Source organism: Geotrypetes seraphini, chromosome 6, assembly GCF_902459505.1.
Source record: "Geotrypetes seraphini chromosome 6, aGeoSer1.1, whole genome shotgun sequence".
Lineage (NCBI taxonomy): Eukaryota > Metazoa > Chordata > Amphibia > Gymnophiona > Dermophiidae > Geotrypetes > Geotrypetes seraphini.
The window spans coordinates 113,752,951-113,772,476 of record NC_047089.1 but is presented as its reverse complement, the minus strand read 5'-3'; the positions used below and the strand labels follow the sequence as shown (position 1 = coordinate 113,772,476).

At 44.2% G+C, this 19,526-nt stretch overlaps 1 protein-coding gene across 1 annotated transcript in view; it reads right to left on the bottom strand.

The window, feature by feature from the left end:
- The window catches only part of HERC2 (HECT and RLD domain containing E3 ubiquitin protein ligase 2), a 3,346,202-nt gene that overhangs the window by 848,271 nt on the left and 2,478,405 nt on the right, over window positions 1-19,526 (bottom strand). The window contains 2 exon segments of the mRNA XM_033948978.1: window positions 8,088-8,279; window positions 11,263-11,403. Of these exon segments, the coding sequence (XP_033804869.1) occupies window positions 8,088-8,279; window positions 11,263-11,403 (333 nt within the window).

Sequence of the window (19,526 nt, the reverse complement as noted above, 5' to 3'; positions counted from 1 at the left end):
ATGTGCCCTTTCAGGTTAATCAAAATAATGGGTTTGTCTTGTGTATAAAATGCATAGTTTAGCAGAAAACAGAAGCACAAATTTAATTTGCTTCTTAACTAGTATCGAGCGAATAAGTGCAAAAGATTTTTGTTGCTGCTGAACATGAGATAAATAATGGTGAAAACAAAGGATTTTCTTATTTTGGTATGCAAGATCCCAGCCTGATCGAATGGACTGTGAGATCCACTTCTTATGTTTAAAATTGAGAGCACAGAATATCACCATTTGTGATATGGTGGAATCATCATGTTGAGGTCCCATATGGTGGGCCCGCTCAATACAAAAATGTGAAAGTTGGTTCTTCAATCCAGAGTAGCAAGTAGACAGGATTCTAGAAATCCCACCAGATCTTTGTCTAGAATCGACTCGGGCAAGCCAACCAGCCACAGATTATTCCGGCACAAACAATTCTACAAACCATCCACTTTTTGCATCCATATCTATCTACCTCCTTACTTAGTCCACTTGTAAACTAAACTAAACCTTAGGTTTGTATACCGCGCCATCTCTGCAAGCGCAGAGCTCGGCCTGGTTTACAGAGTTAAGAGGAAAGGAACTACAATGAAAGGATATAGGAGAGGGACTGAGAAGATAGAGAGGGACAGGATACTAGAGAATGGGAGGTGATTAGATTTTTGAAAAGAGCCAAGTTTTCAAGTGTTTGCGGAAGGATTGGAAGGAGCTTGAATTTCTGAGCGGGAATGAGAGGTTGTTCCAGAGTTCTGTGGTTCTAAAGGGGAGGGGTGTTCCAAGTTTTCCTGCGCGGGATATACCTTTTATAGAGGGGAATGATAGTTTCAGTTTTTGGGAGGGTCTGGTGGAGTGTGGGTTTGAGGAATTCCAAAAGAGTGGGATAACGGGAGGAAGGATGCCATGTAGGATCTTGAAGGCTAGGCAGGCACATTTAAAGAGGACTCTGGAGTATACTGGGAGTCAGTGAAGCTTGGAGAGGAGTGGGGAGACGTGATCGAACTTGCCTTTTGCGAAAATAAGCTTAGCCGCGGCGTTTTGAATTAGCTGAAGTCTATGGAGGTTTTTCTTAGTTAGGCTTATATAGATGGAATTGCAGTAGTCCAGTCTAGAGAGGATGGTGGATTGAACGAGGACGGCAAAGTGAGAATGATGAAAGCAGGATCTCACTTTCCTCAACATATGAAGACTAAAGAAGCATTTTTTTACCAAGGAGTTGAGGTGATCATTGAAGGAGAGAGAGGAGTCTATGACGATGCCTAGGACTTTGCTTGAAAACTTAAGCTGAAGAGTGGGGCCGGAAGGTAATGGGATGGAGGTGAGTAAATGATCTAATGTTGGGCCGAGCCAAAGTAGTTTTGTTTTGGACTCATTCAGTTTCATTTGTACAGATTGGGCCCAGGATTGGAGATTCGTTATACATGTGGATATGTTCTCAGCAAGGTTAGAGAGGTTCGAGTCGGTCTCGAGGAGGATGAGGATGTCATCAGCATAGGAGTAGAGAGTTTCTAGGGGGGATAGATGAAGGAGTTTCAGAGAGGACATGTAGATGTTGAAAAGGATAGGAGAGAGGGGTGAGCCTTGCGGGACTCCACATTTCGGCTTCCAGGGGGGGATGAGGCACCGTTTGTGTTAACGGTGTAGGAACGGAAGCGTAGGAATTTCGAGAACCAATCTAGGACTGTGGAGCTTATGCCTATTTCGGAGAGTTGGAAGATTAGGATATCGTGGTGGATGACGTCGAAAGCTGCGGAGAGGTCAAATTGTAGGAGAACAGCAAATTTGTTGCGAGAATGGAGTTGTTGCACCTTAGAGATTAGTGAGGCCAGAAGGGATTCGGTGCTGAAGTTGGGTCTGAAGCCGAATTGGTGAGGTAGGAGAATAGAGAATCTTTCTAGGTAGGATGAGAGTTGAGTGGATATGATGGATTCTAATAACTTGGTTAGGAGAGGGATATTTGCTATTGGACGGTAATTTGATGGTATGGAGGGGTCAAGGTCGGCCTTTTTCAGTAGAGGGGTCAATGAAATATGTCCCATGTCGGAGGAGAAAAGGCCCAATGTTAGGGCAGAGTTTATAAGTTCGGTGAGGGAAGCGATGCCCTGTGTAGAGATATTCTCGAATAGATAGGAGGGGAAAGGATCCAAGGTGCACTTGCAAGTTTTTACTTTGAGGCAGAGTTTGGAGACTTGCGATTCGGAAACAAGCTCGAAGACGGTCCAGGATCTGTCGGCTGGAATGGGGGTGGAGACAGGTAAGGTAGGGTTGAGGTTAATAGAGGCCAGGGAGTTGTAGGAGACTGTGGGTGGGAAGGAGCATCTTAGGGTGGTAACCTTTTCATTAAAGAAGTTTGCAAGGGCATCGTCTGATAGAGATAGTGGGAGCAAGAATGGGTCTTTTTTTGTAGTTAGGGAGCGCCAGATGTTAAACAGCGCACTGATCTGGTTGTTGGATCTAGAAATCTTGTCTCCGAAGAAGTTCTTCCTGGCTTTTTTTAGTGTTGAGTTGTAAAGTTTAATATTGACCCTCCAGGTCTGTCTATCGGAGGGGGATTTAGATTTTTTTCCATTTGCACTCCAAAGCACGACATTTCTGTTTCAGTTCTCTGTGAAGAGGTAAGTACCAGGGGGCCTTTCGGGAGTAGGAGATGGTTTTAGTGGATATTGGAGCAAGGGAGTGGTAGGTGGACTCGGAGAGGGCGGTCCAGTTGTGCCAATGGGATTCGGAGTCTGTAGGTTTAGGGTTGGAGGAGAGTTGATTGAGGAATTTGGACCAGAATAGATTGCTCGAGGTTTTTTTTGCGGAAGGTTATGGAATGAGAGGAGTGGGGTGGGGATTCAAGATGTGACATGAAAATGGGGAGGCAGGTAGTCCCTAAGAAGTGGTCAGACTAAGGGACTTGTTCCCAGCGAGTGTCGTCGGTTGAAGTTTTGAAGGCGGTAAGATCGAGGAAAGTGGTGAAGTCTAGTGTGTGCCCTTTTTCGTGGGTTGGAGATGGGGTGGGTGAGGGGAAACCTAGAGAGGTAAGGAAGTTGTTGAATTCAGTCGTGTCCTTGCTGTTGGTGTCGTCAAGGTGGAGGTTGATATCACCAATGATCAGAAGTCTTTAAGGAAGGCGTTTGTTATGGTCTCAAAGACGAGATTGGAGGAATTGGTCCAAGGGGTAGGTGGGCAGTATAGTAACAGGATACCCAATGATTGTGTTAGTTCGGTTTTATGTGTTTTTTGAATAGAAGGGTTTTTATTTCTTTTTTGAAGGTTTTGTAGTTTGTGGTTGAGGTCAATAGGTTGTAGAGTTGGGGGTCGAGTGTTAGGAGGTTGACGAACAGTTTTTTTTCTTTTGAAGATTTTGGTTGGAGGGTGTGTGAATGGTGTGTGAGTTCTCCTATGTCTGGTTGAAGTGGATTTAATTATTTAGCTGAAGAAATTAGTAAAAACCCCCCCCCCCCATTCCACACACATTAATTCTCTTCCATTTTTGTTCCCATTCTAAAAAACACTGATAAGTTCCCAGAAAAAAAAAATGCATTAAAATAAGAAGTGAAAACAAAGGCCCCTACAAATGAGAACATAACATAAGAATAGCCTAACTGGGTCAAACCAATGGTCCATCATGCCCAGTAGCCCATTCTCATGGTAACCAATCCAGGTCACTAGTACCCAGTCAAAACCCAAAGAGTAGCAACATTCTATGCCACTGATCCAGGGCAAGCAGACACTTCCCCCATGTCTTAATAACAGACTATGGACTTTTCCTCCAGGAATTTGTCCAAACCTTTCTTAAAATCAGCAATGCTATCTGCTTTTACCATAATTTCTGGCCACTCCATTTTTAAGCTTAGATCTTCCCTTCCAAACAGAGACTTTGCTAGATGTCAAATACAGAAAGAACAAGGTAACTTCACAAGGACTTAGCTGTGCAGGAAATGTGAATCTCCTCATACACCCACCATATAGTGCAAAAATGTGCAAAGGTCTGGTTTTTTCTTTCGATCACTACATAGCCTAATGCCACACAAGCAGCGCTGTTACAAACATATTCTGAAGGTTAATGCTAAGGTTAACAAAGTTTCCTTCCTTGGACCACAAGGAGATACTGACAAACCACTGGAAGAGATCCCAAAATAACTACCCAGGCACAACACCCAAAGACCCACTCAGTGTGTGAACCAGTTGAGTGAAGTGGAATAACTGTGGGGTGGAAAAGGGCCCAGAGTTTGCTCAGCAGAATTTCCCAGACCACCTCTTCCTCTCAACACATTGACACGCTGCTGCCACCACCACCACCATTAGGAACACCTCACCGGGTAGGCCAGCAATGCTTATAAACTTTATAAAACACATTATTATATTTTCTTATAAAGCACATATTTTAACTGAACTCTCTGACATCCTCAGCCTTGCCATTCACAAAAATAGAAGGAAGAAAAGTTCCTGTTTCCTGCTGTCTCATGTCCCCGGCCTATACAATATTTTTCTTCTGCAGACCCTTCAAAAGTCTGACCAAATCCTCGTTTCATTTGCATTATAAAGTACTGAGGATGCCATCTCTCTCCAATCCCAGGTCCCAAACAGTGCTCCCTGCACAACACACCTCAGAAAAAGGAAGGCACATACTTAATGCCTTTGGCATCTTCAGCTATTAAGAGGACAAAAGTTGAACCCACAAGTCTGGCAGAAGGACTTTCCAAATACAGACAGGCAGATAAGTCTTACCAGGGTGTAAATCAAATGCTAAGTTTCTGAGTAAAGTATAACTGAACCAGAACTTGATGATTGCTTGAGTGAGGATGAGTGTGCTTCTGTTAATTCTAATGTGACCATACTTCCCATTTTGAACGGGACCGTCCCGTTTTTAGCTTGCCTGTCTCGTTGTCCCCACGCACAGCTTCAGGATGCCAAAATGTTCCGTTTTCACAGAGAGCATGCCGAAGCCAATTGCTATCTGGCTGGCCCGGAACTTCCTCTCCGATGTCAGAACTGACGTTGGGGGAAGTCTTCTAGGCCCGCTGTTGTGCAGTCGCTGCACTTGCCTCGGCCGGTCCTGTTGCTGTGTCGGTGGTATTGGCGGGGAAGCAGGGAGAAATTGTTGGTGGCGGTGATGTGGGGGGAGGCAGGGAGAAATAAAGAAAAAGTTAGGGGAGTGTTGCGGCAGTGGAGGCTTTGGGGGGGAGGAGGGCAGGGAGGCATATTTTTTTTCTCTCTCTCTTTACCTCAGTTTAGCCCAGTGCCTGATAACGCTGAAAGAGATAATGCAGGGAAGAGAATGGATATGAAATACTTGTCACAGGTTCTGACACAATGAGGACTGTCCAGTGGAGGAAGGCAGAAGGGACTTATATTTTCAAAGTCAGGATAGGACCTTTTTCTTGCCCAGCAAACACAAGCTCCCTTTCTGCCCACCAGCAGAAACGGTTGTGTTTGTCAAGGCATGAAATAGTAGACATGTAGCCTTTACAAATGGCACCCTACATCCCCCGTAAAATAAGGACAAAGCTAAAGTTTCCTCTAAAAAATCCCATAAGGAGCACTGAAGGTCACAGCCCTGGAATCCAGGCAGTTGCTTGTGGGAAGGAGACAGGCTACAATAAATCTGACACCTTCTAAATGCCTATGCTGTTTTAGACTGTTAGTGCGGTGGTAGCTTGGAGAAATAGGTGGCAGCGGAGGCATGGGGGGGCCCCTAGAGAAAGAAAGACCGAAAGGGGGGGGGGGGGCGGTAGAGAAAGACAGAAAGGGGGAGCAGGGATAGAGAAAGAAAGAAATGAAAGAAAGAAAGGATGCACACAGTCAGAAGGAAGTACAACCAGAGACTCATGAAATCACCAGACAACAAAGATAGGAAAAAATATTTTATTTTAAATTTAGTGATCAAAATACGTCAGTTTTGAGAATTTATAACTGCTGTCTATATTTTGCACTATATTTAACAAGTTCCGGAGGGGGGATCTGGGAAAGGATCCGGGGGTCATGGGGGCCCCTGTCCTGTCCCGTTTTGAGGAAAAAAATAAATGGTCACGTTAGTTAATTCTCAAATATGTGAGGAAATGTAGTGGGAGCCAATAACTGAAACCTAAGAGTGTTTGTAGGGGAATGAATGCAAAGTTGTAATGAGTGAGGCTAACACATGCTAAAGCAGAGTTAACAAAAGAGAACTACATAGTGGGGAGAAGGGAACTCTTTAACTCCAGTTCTCAGTTACAACTAGCAGTGCTACTGTTTATGATTTCAAACCTGCTTGTGATCTTATGCTCTTTAGAAGGGTTTTTGTCATACATGAAGGACAAAATATCTAGGGAGATTCACCCCTTTCTTCCTGATCCAGCATCTACTGTTAGAGGCTCAGGAGAGAGCTGATTCATGAGAGTTTGGATGGACAATTGAACTCAATGCACAGCTGATGATGAAAATTAGTAATTAGCAAGGCACAGGTATATTTTGCAATTCAGAATAATTGCAGTTTACCTTTAAGGTACGAAAGATTTTGCCACACACAGAGCAAAGCCTGGAACTTAAGAGGCAAAGTTTGAAAGCCTGCAATGAACTGTTTGTCACAGCTTATAAAATAAAGTTTGGCAAGAAGCCAGCATACTTGAAAGACCCAGGATCTGTGGAAACTGTAGTCCACTGCTGTATCTGTGGCAAAGTCAAGAGGAGAAGTTAACTTTATGACTGGAATATAAACTGTAATTTTGAAGCAGCTTGTGATTCATTTTTGGAAAATTAATTAATAATTTTGATTTTTGAAACTGCTGACTTTAGAAAATTTTGTGCAAGGTGAAAGCACATGATTGGTCTTTGTTTTTCATTACTGCATTATCTAGAGTGTGAGGAAAATAAAGAAGTCTTTATTTTTGCACATGCGTGTTTTGTTTTTCATTTGAGTTTGCAATATCACTTGGCTGCTCCAGTAAAACCACTCAGCTGGTGCTGTGCTGAGGATTAAGGTCCAGCTATCTGCTGTCCTTACTCCCCGCCACAAAATCTATGTAGCTTTATTTTTAAGTAGCCTGTGCCAGCACGTTGAATGCTCTGTACTGCTCCGATGGTCATAGAGTTTCTATGATCATCGGAACAGCACAAGAACATTTAGCACACTGGCCAGTGCTAAAACCTCTTGTAAAAAGGGGGGGGGGGGATGGTTAATATCAGTCTTATACAGAGATTCTAACAAGAACAAATTAAGATCACAAATTCCATCATTCTTCCAACATCAAATTCATTGCAAGAAGGAGAAAACATCTTAAGAAAAATTTTTTTTAAAAAGTAATTATATTCTGCAAATACCTATACATTTCATTGAAAATTACAGAAAAAAGAGTTAGGCCATTCCTAAGAATTTACAAATTAAAGAGCATATAACCTAAATTAATAGTTCAATGTCTAAAATTATTCTAAAACAAATTTCTTTTAAAAAAATTATAAGCTTTCCTAAATTTCATATAATCCCCTGTCTTCCTAACAGAGGCAGGAAAAGAGTTTCAAATAAATGGAGCCTGATAAAAAAAAAAAAAAGATGACAATCATTGCTTAATACTTTTGACATTCGGAAACAAAGTATGAACTGATTAAGGAAAGAATAACCAAATAAAAAATAAAACAAATTGGCTTCCCCAGGCAACCATTGCAACTGTTGTGATCTGCTAACGGGCAACAGCAGTATAGCAACTCCTAATAAGCCATAAACCATCAATGCAATGGAGAACTTAAATTCTACTGAACATTATAAACCATTACTGTATAGGGTGCCAGATTCTGAATCCTTTAGACCAGGGGTAGGTAACTCCGGTCCTCAAGAGCCGTATTCCAGTCAGGTTTTCAGGATTTCCCCAATGAATATGCATTGAAAGCAGTGCATGCAAATAGATCTCATGCATATTCATTGGGGAAATCCTGAAAACCTGACTGGAATACGGCTCTTGAGGATCGGAGTTCCCTACCCCTGCTTTAGACAAACAAGAAAAAAATTGCAAAAATAATAATTTAATAAGATTATCAGTAATAGTAAGAAATTAAATAAAAACAGAAGGCAACCAAAATGTAGCAGAACATAAATGAAAAAAAATTAAACTGACCTGTGGATAAGCTGTGCCCATCCCAGACAACACAGCTGAAAGAACATCTTTTCCCTTCTCACTAGATCTGTTGGAGACAGCCAACTTCAGCAGGTCAACCATGACTCTGATGTCATCTGGTATCAATAGGCTAGTAAACTCATCCAAGTACTGGGGTTCTGGGCCAGGTACTTTACTTTGATTTTCAACATCCTGCAAAGGAAATTAACAATGAGTAGGTAAAATGGAGATGTCTCTTACCACACTTTATAATCATTATTCCATAGTAATGATATTAAAAAAAATCTCTCTCAGAGTAAGTTATTTCAAAAGCAAGAAGCATGATGCCAGAACAGTTGATTTCAGTAATTTGAGTATAAATTTACTTTAAAAATTTCTAACCTGCTTAAATGTAAGTAGTTTACAAAAATACAAACTTAACAATATTTATTTATTTATTTAAAAATTTCTAACCTGCTTAAATGTAAGCAGTTTACAAAAATACAAACTTAATAATATTTATTTATTTATTTAAAAATTTCTAACCTGCTTAAACCTAAGCAGTTTACAAAAATACACACATAATTATAATCAACACAGCAGCATAGAGGAGCCACTCTAAGGCTGTCCACTAGTGTCAAGTCACTTGAGAGAAAGCACATCGGGTTCTGAGAGAACTGTGTTTTCTTTCATTTCTCCTAACTGCTGCTCTTCCTGTGGATTCTATCAGCTGGTTCAACACAGCTTTCTCTGTCCAGGCTCTTGTCCAGCAGCAGAAGGGGGAAGCCATCGGCGTGATGCAGCATGGCCCCAAAGTGGTCACCAGCGGTGGATTGATTGTCGGCGTTGGAGGATCTCCTGTGGCCTGCAATCTCTCTTCTCCTTGGCAGACTTGCACTCCTGCAGCTGTGTTGTTGGACACATTGAAGGGAAATTGGACTTCACTTCAGGGGTCTGCTGTCGGTGGCGCCTTGCCTGTCCAGGTGTTATGGTGGTCTTCATTGGCGTGGTTCCTGGTCCTGCTTCTTTGGCGGCGGCCGGTTGACCTGGTTCAGCCACTTCAGAGACTTTCTATCTCTTAAAGTTGTTTTATTTAATTTTTAATTTTTTATCTTCTTTCATTCTTTCTATTTTCTATTTCTTTGATTTTTGATCTTAGAAATTTATTTATTACATATTTTTATTTTAATCAGGTACTTTAGCTAGATTGTGAGCCTTTGGGACAGATAGGGTAGTTTTTCTGAAGTACCTAATTTAATTTTAGTTTGATACATTGTAAACCGCTTAAATCAGTAAAATGCAGGAGCGGTATATCAAATCTTAAATAAACATAAACATTTTGGGCTCCTTTTACGAAGGTGCGCTAGCGTTTTTAGTGTGCGTGCTAGCTGAAAATCTTCTGCCTGCTCAAGAGGAGGTGGTAGCAGCTAGTGCACGTTGCATTTTAGCGCTCGCTATTCCGCGCGTTAAGGCCCTAACATGCCTTCATAAAAGGAGCCCTTTATTTATTTAAAAATCTCTAACCCGCTTAAACCTAAGCGGTTTACAAAAATACCAACATAATCATATTTATTTATTATTTAAAAAATTATAACCTGCTTAAACTTAAGCAGTTTTCAAAAATACACGCTGCGTTTTTTTACCACTAGCATCTATTCAACGCAGACTACTTTTCTATTTTCATTTTCTAAATTCAAATATTTATCAAATTTTCAAATCACCAAAAGTGATATAGCAAAAAATACCCCCCTTTTATAAAACTGTGCAAGAGGTTTTTAGCGCCAGCCAGCACGTTGAATGCTCTGTACTGCTCTGATGGTCATAGAGTTTCTATGATCGTCGGAACAGCATAAGAACATTCAGCACACTGGCCGGTACTAAAACCTCTTGTAAAGGGGGGATGGTTAATATCAGTCTTATAGAGATTCTAACAAAAACAAATTAAGATCACAAATTACATCATTCTTCCAACATCAAATTAATTGCAAGGAGGAGAACACATCTTAAGAAACTAAAAAAAAAAAATATGAAGAAAAATAGGGATCCAAGCTGCTTTAAGCACGAACACATCCTTACTAGAGAATGGCACCATGACAAATTTTTCCCCGTCCCATCCATGCTAGTTTTATTACTGTCCCTGCCCCATTCCTATAAGCTCTGCCTTAACTGCACAAGTCTCGAACACTTATGATTTTAAAGTGCTTGAGGTTTGTGCAGATGAAAACCAAGCTTGCAGGACAAGGGCAGGGACTGTGAAAGAACTTGCTGGGATGGGAAAATGAGTTCTCGCAGGGATGGAGAAAATTTGTCTCAGTGTCATTCTCTAATCCTTACCACAGCTTAAAAAAGGTTGCTGTGGGATATCCTGAGGCATACTGTGGTAAATTTGGCAATTTGTGCACGCACACCTTATAATAAAAAATCATTTTTGTTTTCTAGAAAGAAGGAATGTTTGGGGTGAGACAACACTAATCAGTGAGCACGATACGTTTTGCCATTTGCTAACTGATTAGAGCAATGCTAGTGTGGGAGTCCTTACTCCTATAAAATGGGTGGTGGGAAGGGCTCATTTGGTAATATTTTTAATGGTCAAGCATTAAGGCCCTGATTCTATAAAAGGTGCCTACCGATAGATGCCTAGATTGTAATACCAACCAATCTAGGTGCCCAACTTATTTTTTTATATTTGGTGCTAATAATTGAAAGTGTCATTAAAAACTGATAAAAATTAATAATAATAATTAGCCAGTAGGTGCCTTGTGGTACATGTCTACAATGAAACACCTACATGGAAAGTAGGCTGAGGTTTGGTTGTGGATTGAGTTAGATGACAGTATATTAGGCCAAGAAAACAGTGTCTTAACATATCGGAACCTTAGTCCATTTAGGTGTGGCTTGGTGCAATTCTATAAAAAGCATCTAACTTTGGTTGAGATTCGGTAGATGCTGCTTTTCAAGGCATCTATTGAGTTAGGCACTGTTTACAGAATCTGGCCTTAATTGTGCAATTGTGTATGACAGTTAATTCTGGAAATAGGAAATTCGGCCTATTTCTGGCCCTAGTACAAGTAACCAGTAATGTCCTATTAACTAGATTAATTTTCACAAGTAATTTAATAAGCATTATTTGTAGATTATCCTCTCACTGCTCAATTCTATCTTACATTATGATTACGTTATGAAATATAAGCATTACGTCTTTCGCTTTTGTCATGGTCTCTGCGATTATACTGGCAGCTCCAGGATCATCAGTAACTGGAATGAAAGGACGACAAGAGGCAGCAGAAGCTGACGGAGTCAAAGCAGGCTTTGTCACAGTATCCTCTGATGAAATAACCTAGGCAAATAATTCATTACTAATCAGAAAAGAACAACTTAGTAGATTTTGTGTGCATCAAACACATACTAGCTATTATATCACAACTGGCTCCCTGTCTTTTTATAGAATACAATTTAAGATTCTCATACTGAAATATAAAGTTCTTTACAGTAGCACCAGAGGAATAGCTACCGTTGACTGGGCCTAGCAAAATTCCCCAGGCCACCTAATGGTTGGGGCTGCCTGAGGATGTACTTCCTCCCTCCTCCACAAATGCTCAGTTCCAACATTGCACCAGCTCTCCGTTGTAGCTAATCCTCCGCACGGGGCAGACTAAAACCTGCCTCCTGGCTAGCAGGGTCTTTCCTGTGTACATCCTGACTCACTGATGCAACTTTCAGTGGGTAGGACACATACAGGAAAGATCCCACTGGCCATAGAGGCATGCAGAGGACCAGCAATGGGGTGAATTGTTGCAACGCTGGGTCCACATGGTTGCAGGAGGGGAAATGTGCCAGACTAAGGCATGAGCTTGGTGAATGGATAGATGCTGAACTGGCTGGTGGGACTGGAGTAGAGAAAGACCAAAGGGAGCAAAGGGAAGATAAATGTCAAAACCACGGAGGGTTAGGGGAATGAAGAGAAGCTGGACTTGGGAAGGGACAGGGACAAAGGTGCTGATGCTAGAGGGAACATAGGGACAGGGGAAGAGAGGATGCAAATGCTGCACTGTGGTAGGCAAGGAGGAAGCAGAGAGAGATAAGAGATTGGACAGATGGTAGACTGTTGTGGGTGAAGAGGGAGCAGAGAAAGAGATTGGACCAGGGAAAACAGGGGGACAGATGCTGGACCAACAGGAGAAAAAGGGGGACAGATGCTGGACCAACAGGGGGACAAATACTGGAACAACAATAAAATGGGGAGAGAAATATCAAATCACAGAGGGTCAGAAGATGCAGGATGAAGGGAAGCTAGACATAGGGAGGGATAGGGACACATAGAAGGTGCTAGCTGTAGATTAAATATAAGGACAGGGACATAGAGGGGCAATACTGAGGATACAAGGGGAGGGGTAGAGACACAGTGAAGAAATAAAAAAACATGTGGGCAGGATAGGGACAGGGACACAAAGGGTACATGGTAGAGAGAGACAGAGAGAGAAAAATGTCAAACGAACAGGAGACCCTGAAGAAAAGCAAAGGAGAGACACTAGGACCAAAGTAATGTTCAGACAACAAATATAGAAAAAAAGGGTTTTAAAAAAAAGTTAAGTATAATATATCAGCTTTGGGAAATGCACTTATAATTATACTGATCTTGAGAAGAAACTGGATATGCTTAGAGATAGAGAATGACACGGGGACAAATTTGTCCTCATCCTCGCAGGATTTCAATTTCCCTGTCCTGTCCCCATGAGTTTTGTCATTGTCCCTGCCCCATTTCTGTAAGCTCTGCCTTAACCGCAGAAGCCTCAAACACTTATGATTTTAAAGTGTTTGAGGCTTGTGCAGATGAGGAAAGAGCTTCCAGGAATGGGGCAGGGGCAGGAAAAGAACTCACCGGGACAGGACGGGAAAATGAGTTCCCACGGAGACGGGAAAAAATTTGTCCCCGTGTCATTCTCTAATTGGAGAGATAATGACCATTTTTAAAGACAGTCTTTAAGGATACCTCAGGCAAAACATAATTCATCTTAGCTAACAGTGATACTAACATAGTAAATGGCAGCAGAAAAAGACAAAAAACAAAAAATGGAAGTGACACTTGTTTTAACTGCAACTCATATGCATATCTCTTTAAGTGCTCAGAGAATTAGTTGTCAGACTGCGGAACAAGTCCGCATGATGGAGCATCTGAAGTAATCACCTCTAATCATTGCATGTGAGACATGGTGTACAAATTCATATTCAAAGAAATCAATGTGTAAATTAAAAATGTGAAAAATTATCTGAAAAAAGCTGGGTAGGTCTCAGAATTTTAGGTGCCAGCATTTACATCTAGCCTTTAGCAATCTCATGTGAAATTGCTATTACAAAATTGGTACCTATTTTTTTGTGTCCTTTGTAGAATTTGCATATTTTGGCAGCGCCTTGAAACCCAACTCATTCAAGATGAAGCAAGTATTATGAAACAGGAAGTGCCCCCATGGGCATCACAAGTTTGGATTTGTTTGACTACAACTCACTAATGACATAATAAAAAAGAGGGGTTTGGGGTGGGATTATGACATCACTTCTTGTGACATAGAAACATGACGGCAGATAAAGGCCAAATGGCCCATCTAATCTGCCCAAAAGGTGCTGGGCAGAGTGGGCAGGGTGGAGGCTTGAGGGGCCAGGGGAGAGGGTCAGCTGAATCGGGAAGACAAATTTTTTTTTTGTTTTGAATCGATTCGAATCGATTCACCCTAAGTGAATTGGGTAAGAACATAAGAACATAAGCAGTGCCTCCGCCGGGTCAGACCACAGGTCCATCCTGCCCAGCAGTCCGCTCCCGCGGCGGCCCAAACAGGTCAAGACCTGTCTGAATCCCCAGAGGGGGTCCCCTTGCCACCCTGGTTTTCCATTTAAGTCCTAGCTTCCCATCAAAGTCCTAACCCTCCAGTCCTGCACATGCACGACCTGATTGGGTTTCTATACTTATTACCTGGTTAGCTTTCTATACCTGTGATACATCCCAGCACCTCTCTCAGTATCCCACGATCCCTTTATCCCTCAGGAATCCGTCCAATCCCTGTTTGAATCCTTGTATCGTACTCTGCCTGATCACTGCCTGCACTAGTTAAGACTCACCTCTATCTATTTCTCTCAGAATTGTTATTATTATTATTCTCTCTATTTTATTAGTTATTGGTAGTTTTTATTATTAGGTGGGGGGGTTCAGTGAGTCTGAGAAGAAAATTGAGGAGAGAGAACAAGGGAGAGCTGCAATCTGTCAGGAGTGGTTAGAAAAAAAATAACTGGCATTCCAAGGGGAGGGGCAGTGGGAGTAATGGCTCCTGCACATGCCCAGTAAGTGTAAAGCTTACTAAGCTAGGGGAGAGCACTGGCACATAGGCTTCGTCAGCGGACTTCACCTACAAGTGTGCCTGTCTTCAGAGAAGCAGCACTCCATCTTACTTCGGGGAGAGCATTGGCTTGGACCGCAATTGTGGTTTTTTAATTCCATCTCTTAACGTGGTTTGATTCATAACTATGTTGCATTCCTTATAATGTCATTTTTACTATATTGATGTTTCTCCCTTATACCTTTTTATCATATTGCCAGATTTTCCCTCCATCATCATTTTTACCTCTGTGTTTTCATTTAGATTATTCTGTCATTTTTGTATTGCGGTTTATCCCCCTTTTTAATATCTTTTTTAATATCCCTTTTTTAATACTCATTCTTTTAATGTGGTTTTATATTAAAGCTTTTTAGCTAATAGAATTCTGTTTAAATTTCTCAGTTTACTCAAATCCTATTTTAAATTCCATCTTTTTCATTGGTTTTACATGTGTTTTTCAACCCTTCTTTCCAGTTGTAATCCGTATGGTATCCTAGAATGTTTTTTTATATACCTTTAGAAGAAACAAAAAAACAAAGTGGAGAAATGATGTTCCTGAGATGGTCTTTATTAATACTGTATTAAAATAATATTAAAACTTGGCAAACCACATAAAAACCTCTAGGACACACTCTGCTGAAAATCTTTGGACCCTGGACCCAACACGGTCCGTGTTTCGACAGAATTTCTTCTTCAGGGGTCCCTATGAAGTCCTATGGTAAATATACGTGGATAAAAAATGCCAGTCGGAAATAAACTGTTCCATAGTAGCTGAGTTCAGGTAATGTATGCTTTCTTCACACAGAGCCTTTATTTCATATGTTCACAGCCCTTTTGGCACCAGCCTTCACACTGGTATGCATGCTTTATGCATCCGTTCTTAATGTACAGTACTCACATTTTTAAGCATATTCACCAGCCATTCAGCATTTACTGGTATAATTCCAGAATTCTTTAAGAGTAAGATGTCTAGTTTTCAACCAACAAGATCACTGCATTCGGAAAATTCTGCATTGTTGAAAACAAATATCAACCCAAAATAAGGGGAAACCAATGCAATGACCTTTTCATGTGTAGGGGTAAAATTATGGAATGCCCTTGTTGGCCAAATTCGGATATGCAGTGATAGGAATTCAATGATAGGAGTTCATTTAGAAAACTGTTAAAAAAACAATTATTTGTTGATGCATTTTTCTGAGTATTGATCTCTATTGTTGTTAGAATTAATTCTGTCTGTTTCTTCTTGTCCTGATTTGTTTTAACATTTTATAAAAAGTTTTGATATAAAATGGTATAGAAATTTTTAAAATAAATAAATAAATGCTAGTCACACTTCACATCTCCTCCTGATTAGGTTCACCATCACTAATATTTTTTTCACACTGTTTCACAATAATTAATTTTTGCTGTCACCATCCACCTTCCACTTAATTGCACACCCCGAGGAAGGAGTTTCTTTCGAAACATGGACCATGTCGGGTCCCGGTTCATCACTCATCTGGATAAAAACTGTTTAAATTTAAGCAACTTATTGAATAAAGACTTGGGGCTAGATTCACTAAGCAAACTGATCATGTACCGATCGGTTTGCGACCCCTTTGTGACCCGATTTCCCTCCGACCCGATTCACTAACCTCTGTCCCGATCATTTACAGCTCTGATCCGATCCTCCCATGCAAATTTGTAAAACCCCATGCAAAATAGACAAGCAATTGATTCACTAACAATTGCTTGGCTATTTAGAATCGGGTTTTACCACTGACAAACCCGACTGCTGCAGACCTGTCGGTAACTGTTACCGACAGGTATACTATTTTATCCCAGGACAAGCAGGCATGATATTCTCACATGTGGGTGACGTCATCTACGGAGCCCCAGCGCGGACAGCTTTTCAAGCAAACTTGATTGAAGTTTCAAGTTTGCACACTGCACCACGCATGTGCTAGCCTTCCTGCCCACTAGAGGGCGCATCCCCACCTCGTGGTCCTCAGTTCAATTTCATCCGCGGAGCCAGAAGCCCTGTGGAAAATTGTGCTCTTCAAATTGCCTTCTGTCGCCGCGGCTGTGTCCTGTTTTCGACGCGGTCGCTGCGTTTTTCCTTGTTCTTTTGTTTTGTTCTTTTAGTTATCGTCGAAAAAAAAAAAAAAGTTTTATTTTTGTCCGTCGCTCCGGGGGCTCCCGGTAGCCGCGGCCGTGGGACCTCGTCTGTTCCCGGCCGCTTTTTGGGCCCATGTCCCGGCCTGTGACGGGATTTAAAAAGTGCAGTCGGTGCGACCGACTCTTGTCTATCACTGATCCTCACCGGTGCTGTTTGCGGTGCTTGGGCCCTCAGCACCCGACAGACTCTTGTGCCCGGTGTGCCACCTTTCAGAAAAGGGCTCTCAAACGCCGCAGGGCCCGCATGGCAGAACTTTTCGCCGTTGATTCCCCGGCCGGGAAGGCCTCGAGTTCGGCCTCGGCTTCAGCCCCGGCCTTGACCTCGGCCTCGGGCCCCTCGACTTCACCTCGACCTTCGGTCCCATCGAAGCCTGTTGCCTCGTCCAAGCCGGCCTCGGGTAAGTCTTCACTTCCCTCCTCAGCTCCGGGATCGACCAAGAAGCCATCCTCGGGCTCCTCGACAGCGGGAGGGTCTGCCTCCGCCCAGCCCAAGGTGTCCAAATCGATTGCCCCGAGGGAATACTCGAGACTGAGGTCGCCCTCTGAGGAGCATCGACCGGTCTCGGTGCTACCGCCTGGGATGACGATCCCGGCTTTCCAGGACTTGCTCCAGGCTTTGATCGCCTCGGAGCTGTCCGGGGCTATTGAGCACCTGCAGCAGGCTTCGGCCTCGACTGCTTCGGTCTCGGCTGCCCCGCAGTTGGCGACCTCGGTCTCGGGTACTGTGGCTTCGGGGCCCGAGGCTCGTACTACCTCGACCCCGGCTTTGCCCTCGGACCCGGCATTGGTGGTCCATCCTGAGCGTAGCGTGCGGCCCCGTGACAGGATGCGCCGGGTGCGGAGGCTCTCGTCCACTTCTTCCTCGAGGTCCTCGCGAGGCTCCTCGCCTTCGGGCAGGCCTCGGGCGAGGCGCCGTCCGAGGAAGGCCAAGCGATCAAGGGCCTCGCCTCGGAGGCGTGGTCGCTCATCGCCGCTCGAGGGCGAGACCTTACAGGTCTTGGAGCTCCGCCTGGATAACCCTACTCTTTTTCGCTCCCCTGTCGGAGAGAGTTCCCGTGCCTCCTCGCCGGGGCGGAAGGGACGGGCCTCGATACCTCGTACCCCGGGGGGTTCCCCCAAGGGTTTCTTCAGGCATGATCGGTCCCCGACCCCCTCGAGGTCCCGGGAACGAGCCTCATGGGGATCGGGGTCGGGTAGAGAACCGAGGTACTCCACCGAGGCCTCCCCCTTCTGCTCGGCGGGGAGATCTCGGACCCCTTCTCCGCCTGCCAGACCTTCGTCATTCTCCAGGTTTGTGCAGGTTATGGCGGGTGCTTTGGGCGTGGACTTGTTGGCAGGTTCCCATTACACCAAAGAGTTTTTGGAGGAGCAGGATCTTCCTACTCCCCCAAGGGAATCCCCTCGCCTTCCGCTGAATACGGTCCTTCATCAGACCTTTCTCAGAAATTTGGAAGCCCCTCTTACGGTCACGGTGGTGCCGTCCAAGATGGAGTCGAAATACCGGACCATCCCTCCTAAGGGGTTCGAGAGGGCACAACTCTCTCACCAATCGCTCCTGGTGGAGTCGGCGCTTAAGAGGACGCAACCTTCCAGGGTGTCTGCAGCGGTCCCGCCTGGGAGGGAAGAATGGACCCTCAACAAATTTGGTCGTCGCCTCTACGCTAACTCTCTTATGGCGACGAGGGTCTTGAATTACGCATTTTCATATTCTTCGTACTTGCGTACCATGGTGAAGGACTTCCACAGTTTTCGGGATGTGATACCTGATTCCCATAGGGAAAAGTTCGCCACCTTTATGTCCAATCTATCTCAACTACGCTTGTACCTATTCCATGCTGTGTACGACGCCTTTGAACTCGCCTCGAGGGTATCGGCCTGTGCGGTAGCTATGCGCCGGCTGGAGTGGCTCCGTACCCTCAAGATGGACCCCAACCTGCAGGAGCGTTTGGCGAATTTGCCCTGCGTGGGTTCTGACTTGTTTGACGACTCCTTGGAGGCGGCAACCAAACGTCTGTCGGAGCAGGAGCGCTCTCTTGCCTCCCTGGTCCGCCCTAAACCTAAGGCCCCACCGCACAAACCTTTTCGGCAGCCCCCGAGAAGATACCCGCAGAAATCTACGCCGGCCTTCTCGAGACCTCCGCCCCGACGCCCACCCCAACAGGGTAGGGGAGGTCCATCAAAACCCCCAACGCAGGGAGCGTCCAAGCCTGCGCCGTCCTTTTGACGGGATCTGCGGTTGGGGGCGGGCCCCCTCCGCAGTATCGCCGGACCCCCTCCCCATCGGTGGTCGACTCAGGTCCTTTTACGGGGCTTGGACCGAGATTACATCCGACGCATGTGTGCTCCGGACCGTCTCCGAGGGCTATTCGCTCAACTTCTTAGCGCAGCCTCCAGACCTGCCACCCAGCGCTTGCCCGTCCAATCGGAGCCAGTTGGCCCTTCTCCTGGTTGAGGCCAGGGCCTTGTTGAACCTACGGGCAGTGGAGCTTGTCCCTCTCGACCAGCGGGGTCGGGGATTTTACTCCCGTTACTTTTTGGTCCCGAAAAAGACCGGGGATTTGCGCCCCATTTTGGACCTCCGGAAGCTCAACAAGTTCCTGGTCCGGGAGAAGTTCCGTATGTTATCGCTTCCGGTTTTGTACCCCCTGTTGGAGGAAGGGGATTGGATGTGCTCCCTGGACTTGAAGGAAGCATATACCCATGTTCCGGTGCATCCCGCTTTCCGCAAGTTCTTACGGTTCCAAGTGGGAGATTTACACCTTCAGTATCGGGTCCTTCCCTTTGGTCTGGCGTCGTCCCCTCGGGTATTCACAAAGTGTATGGTGGTTGTCGCGGCGGCCCTGCGCTCTCGGGGGCTACAGGTCTTTCCCTACCTGGACGATTGGCTGATCAAGGCCCCGACCAAGGAGGGAGTTATCTTAGCGACCCAACAGACTAT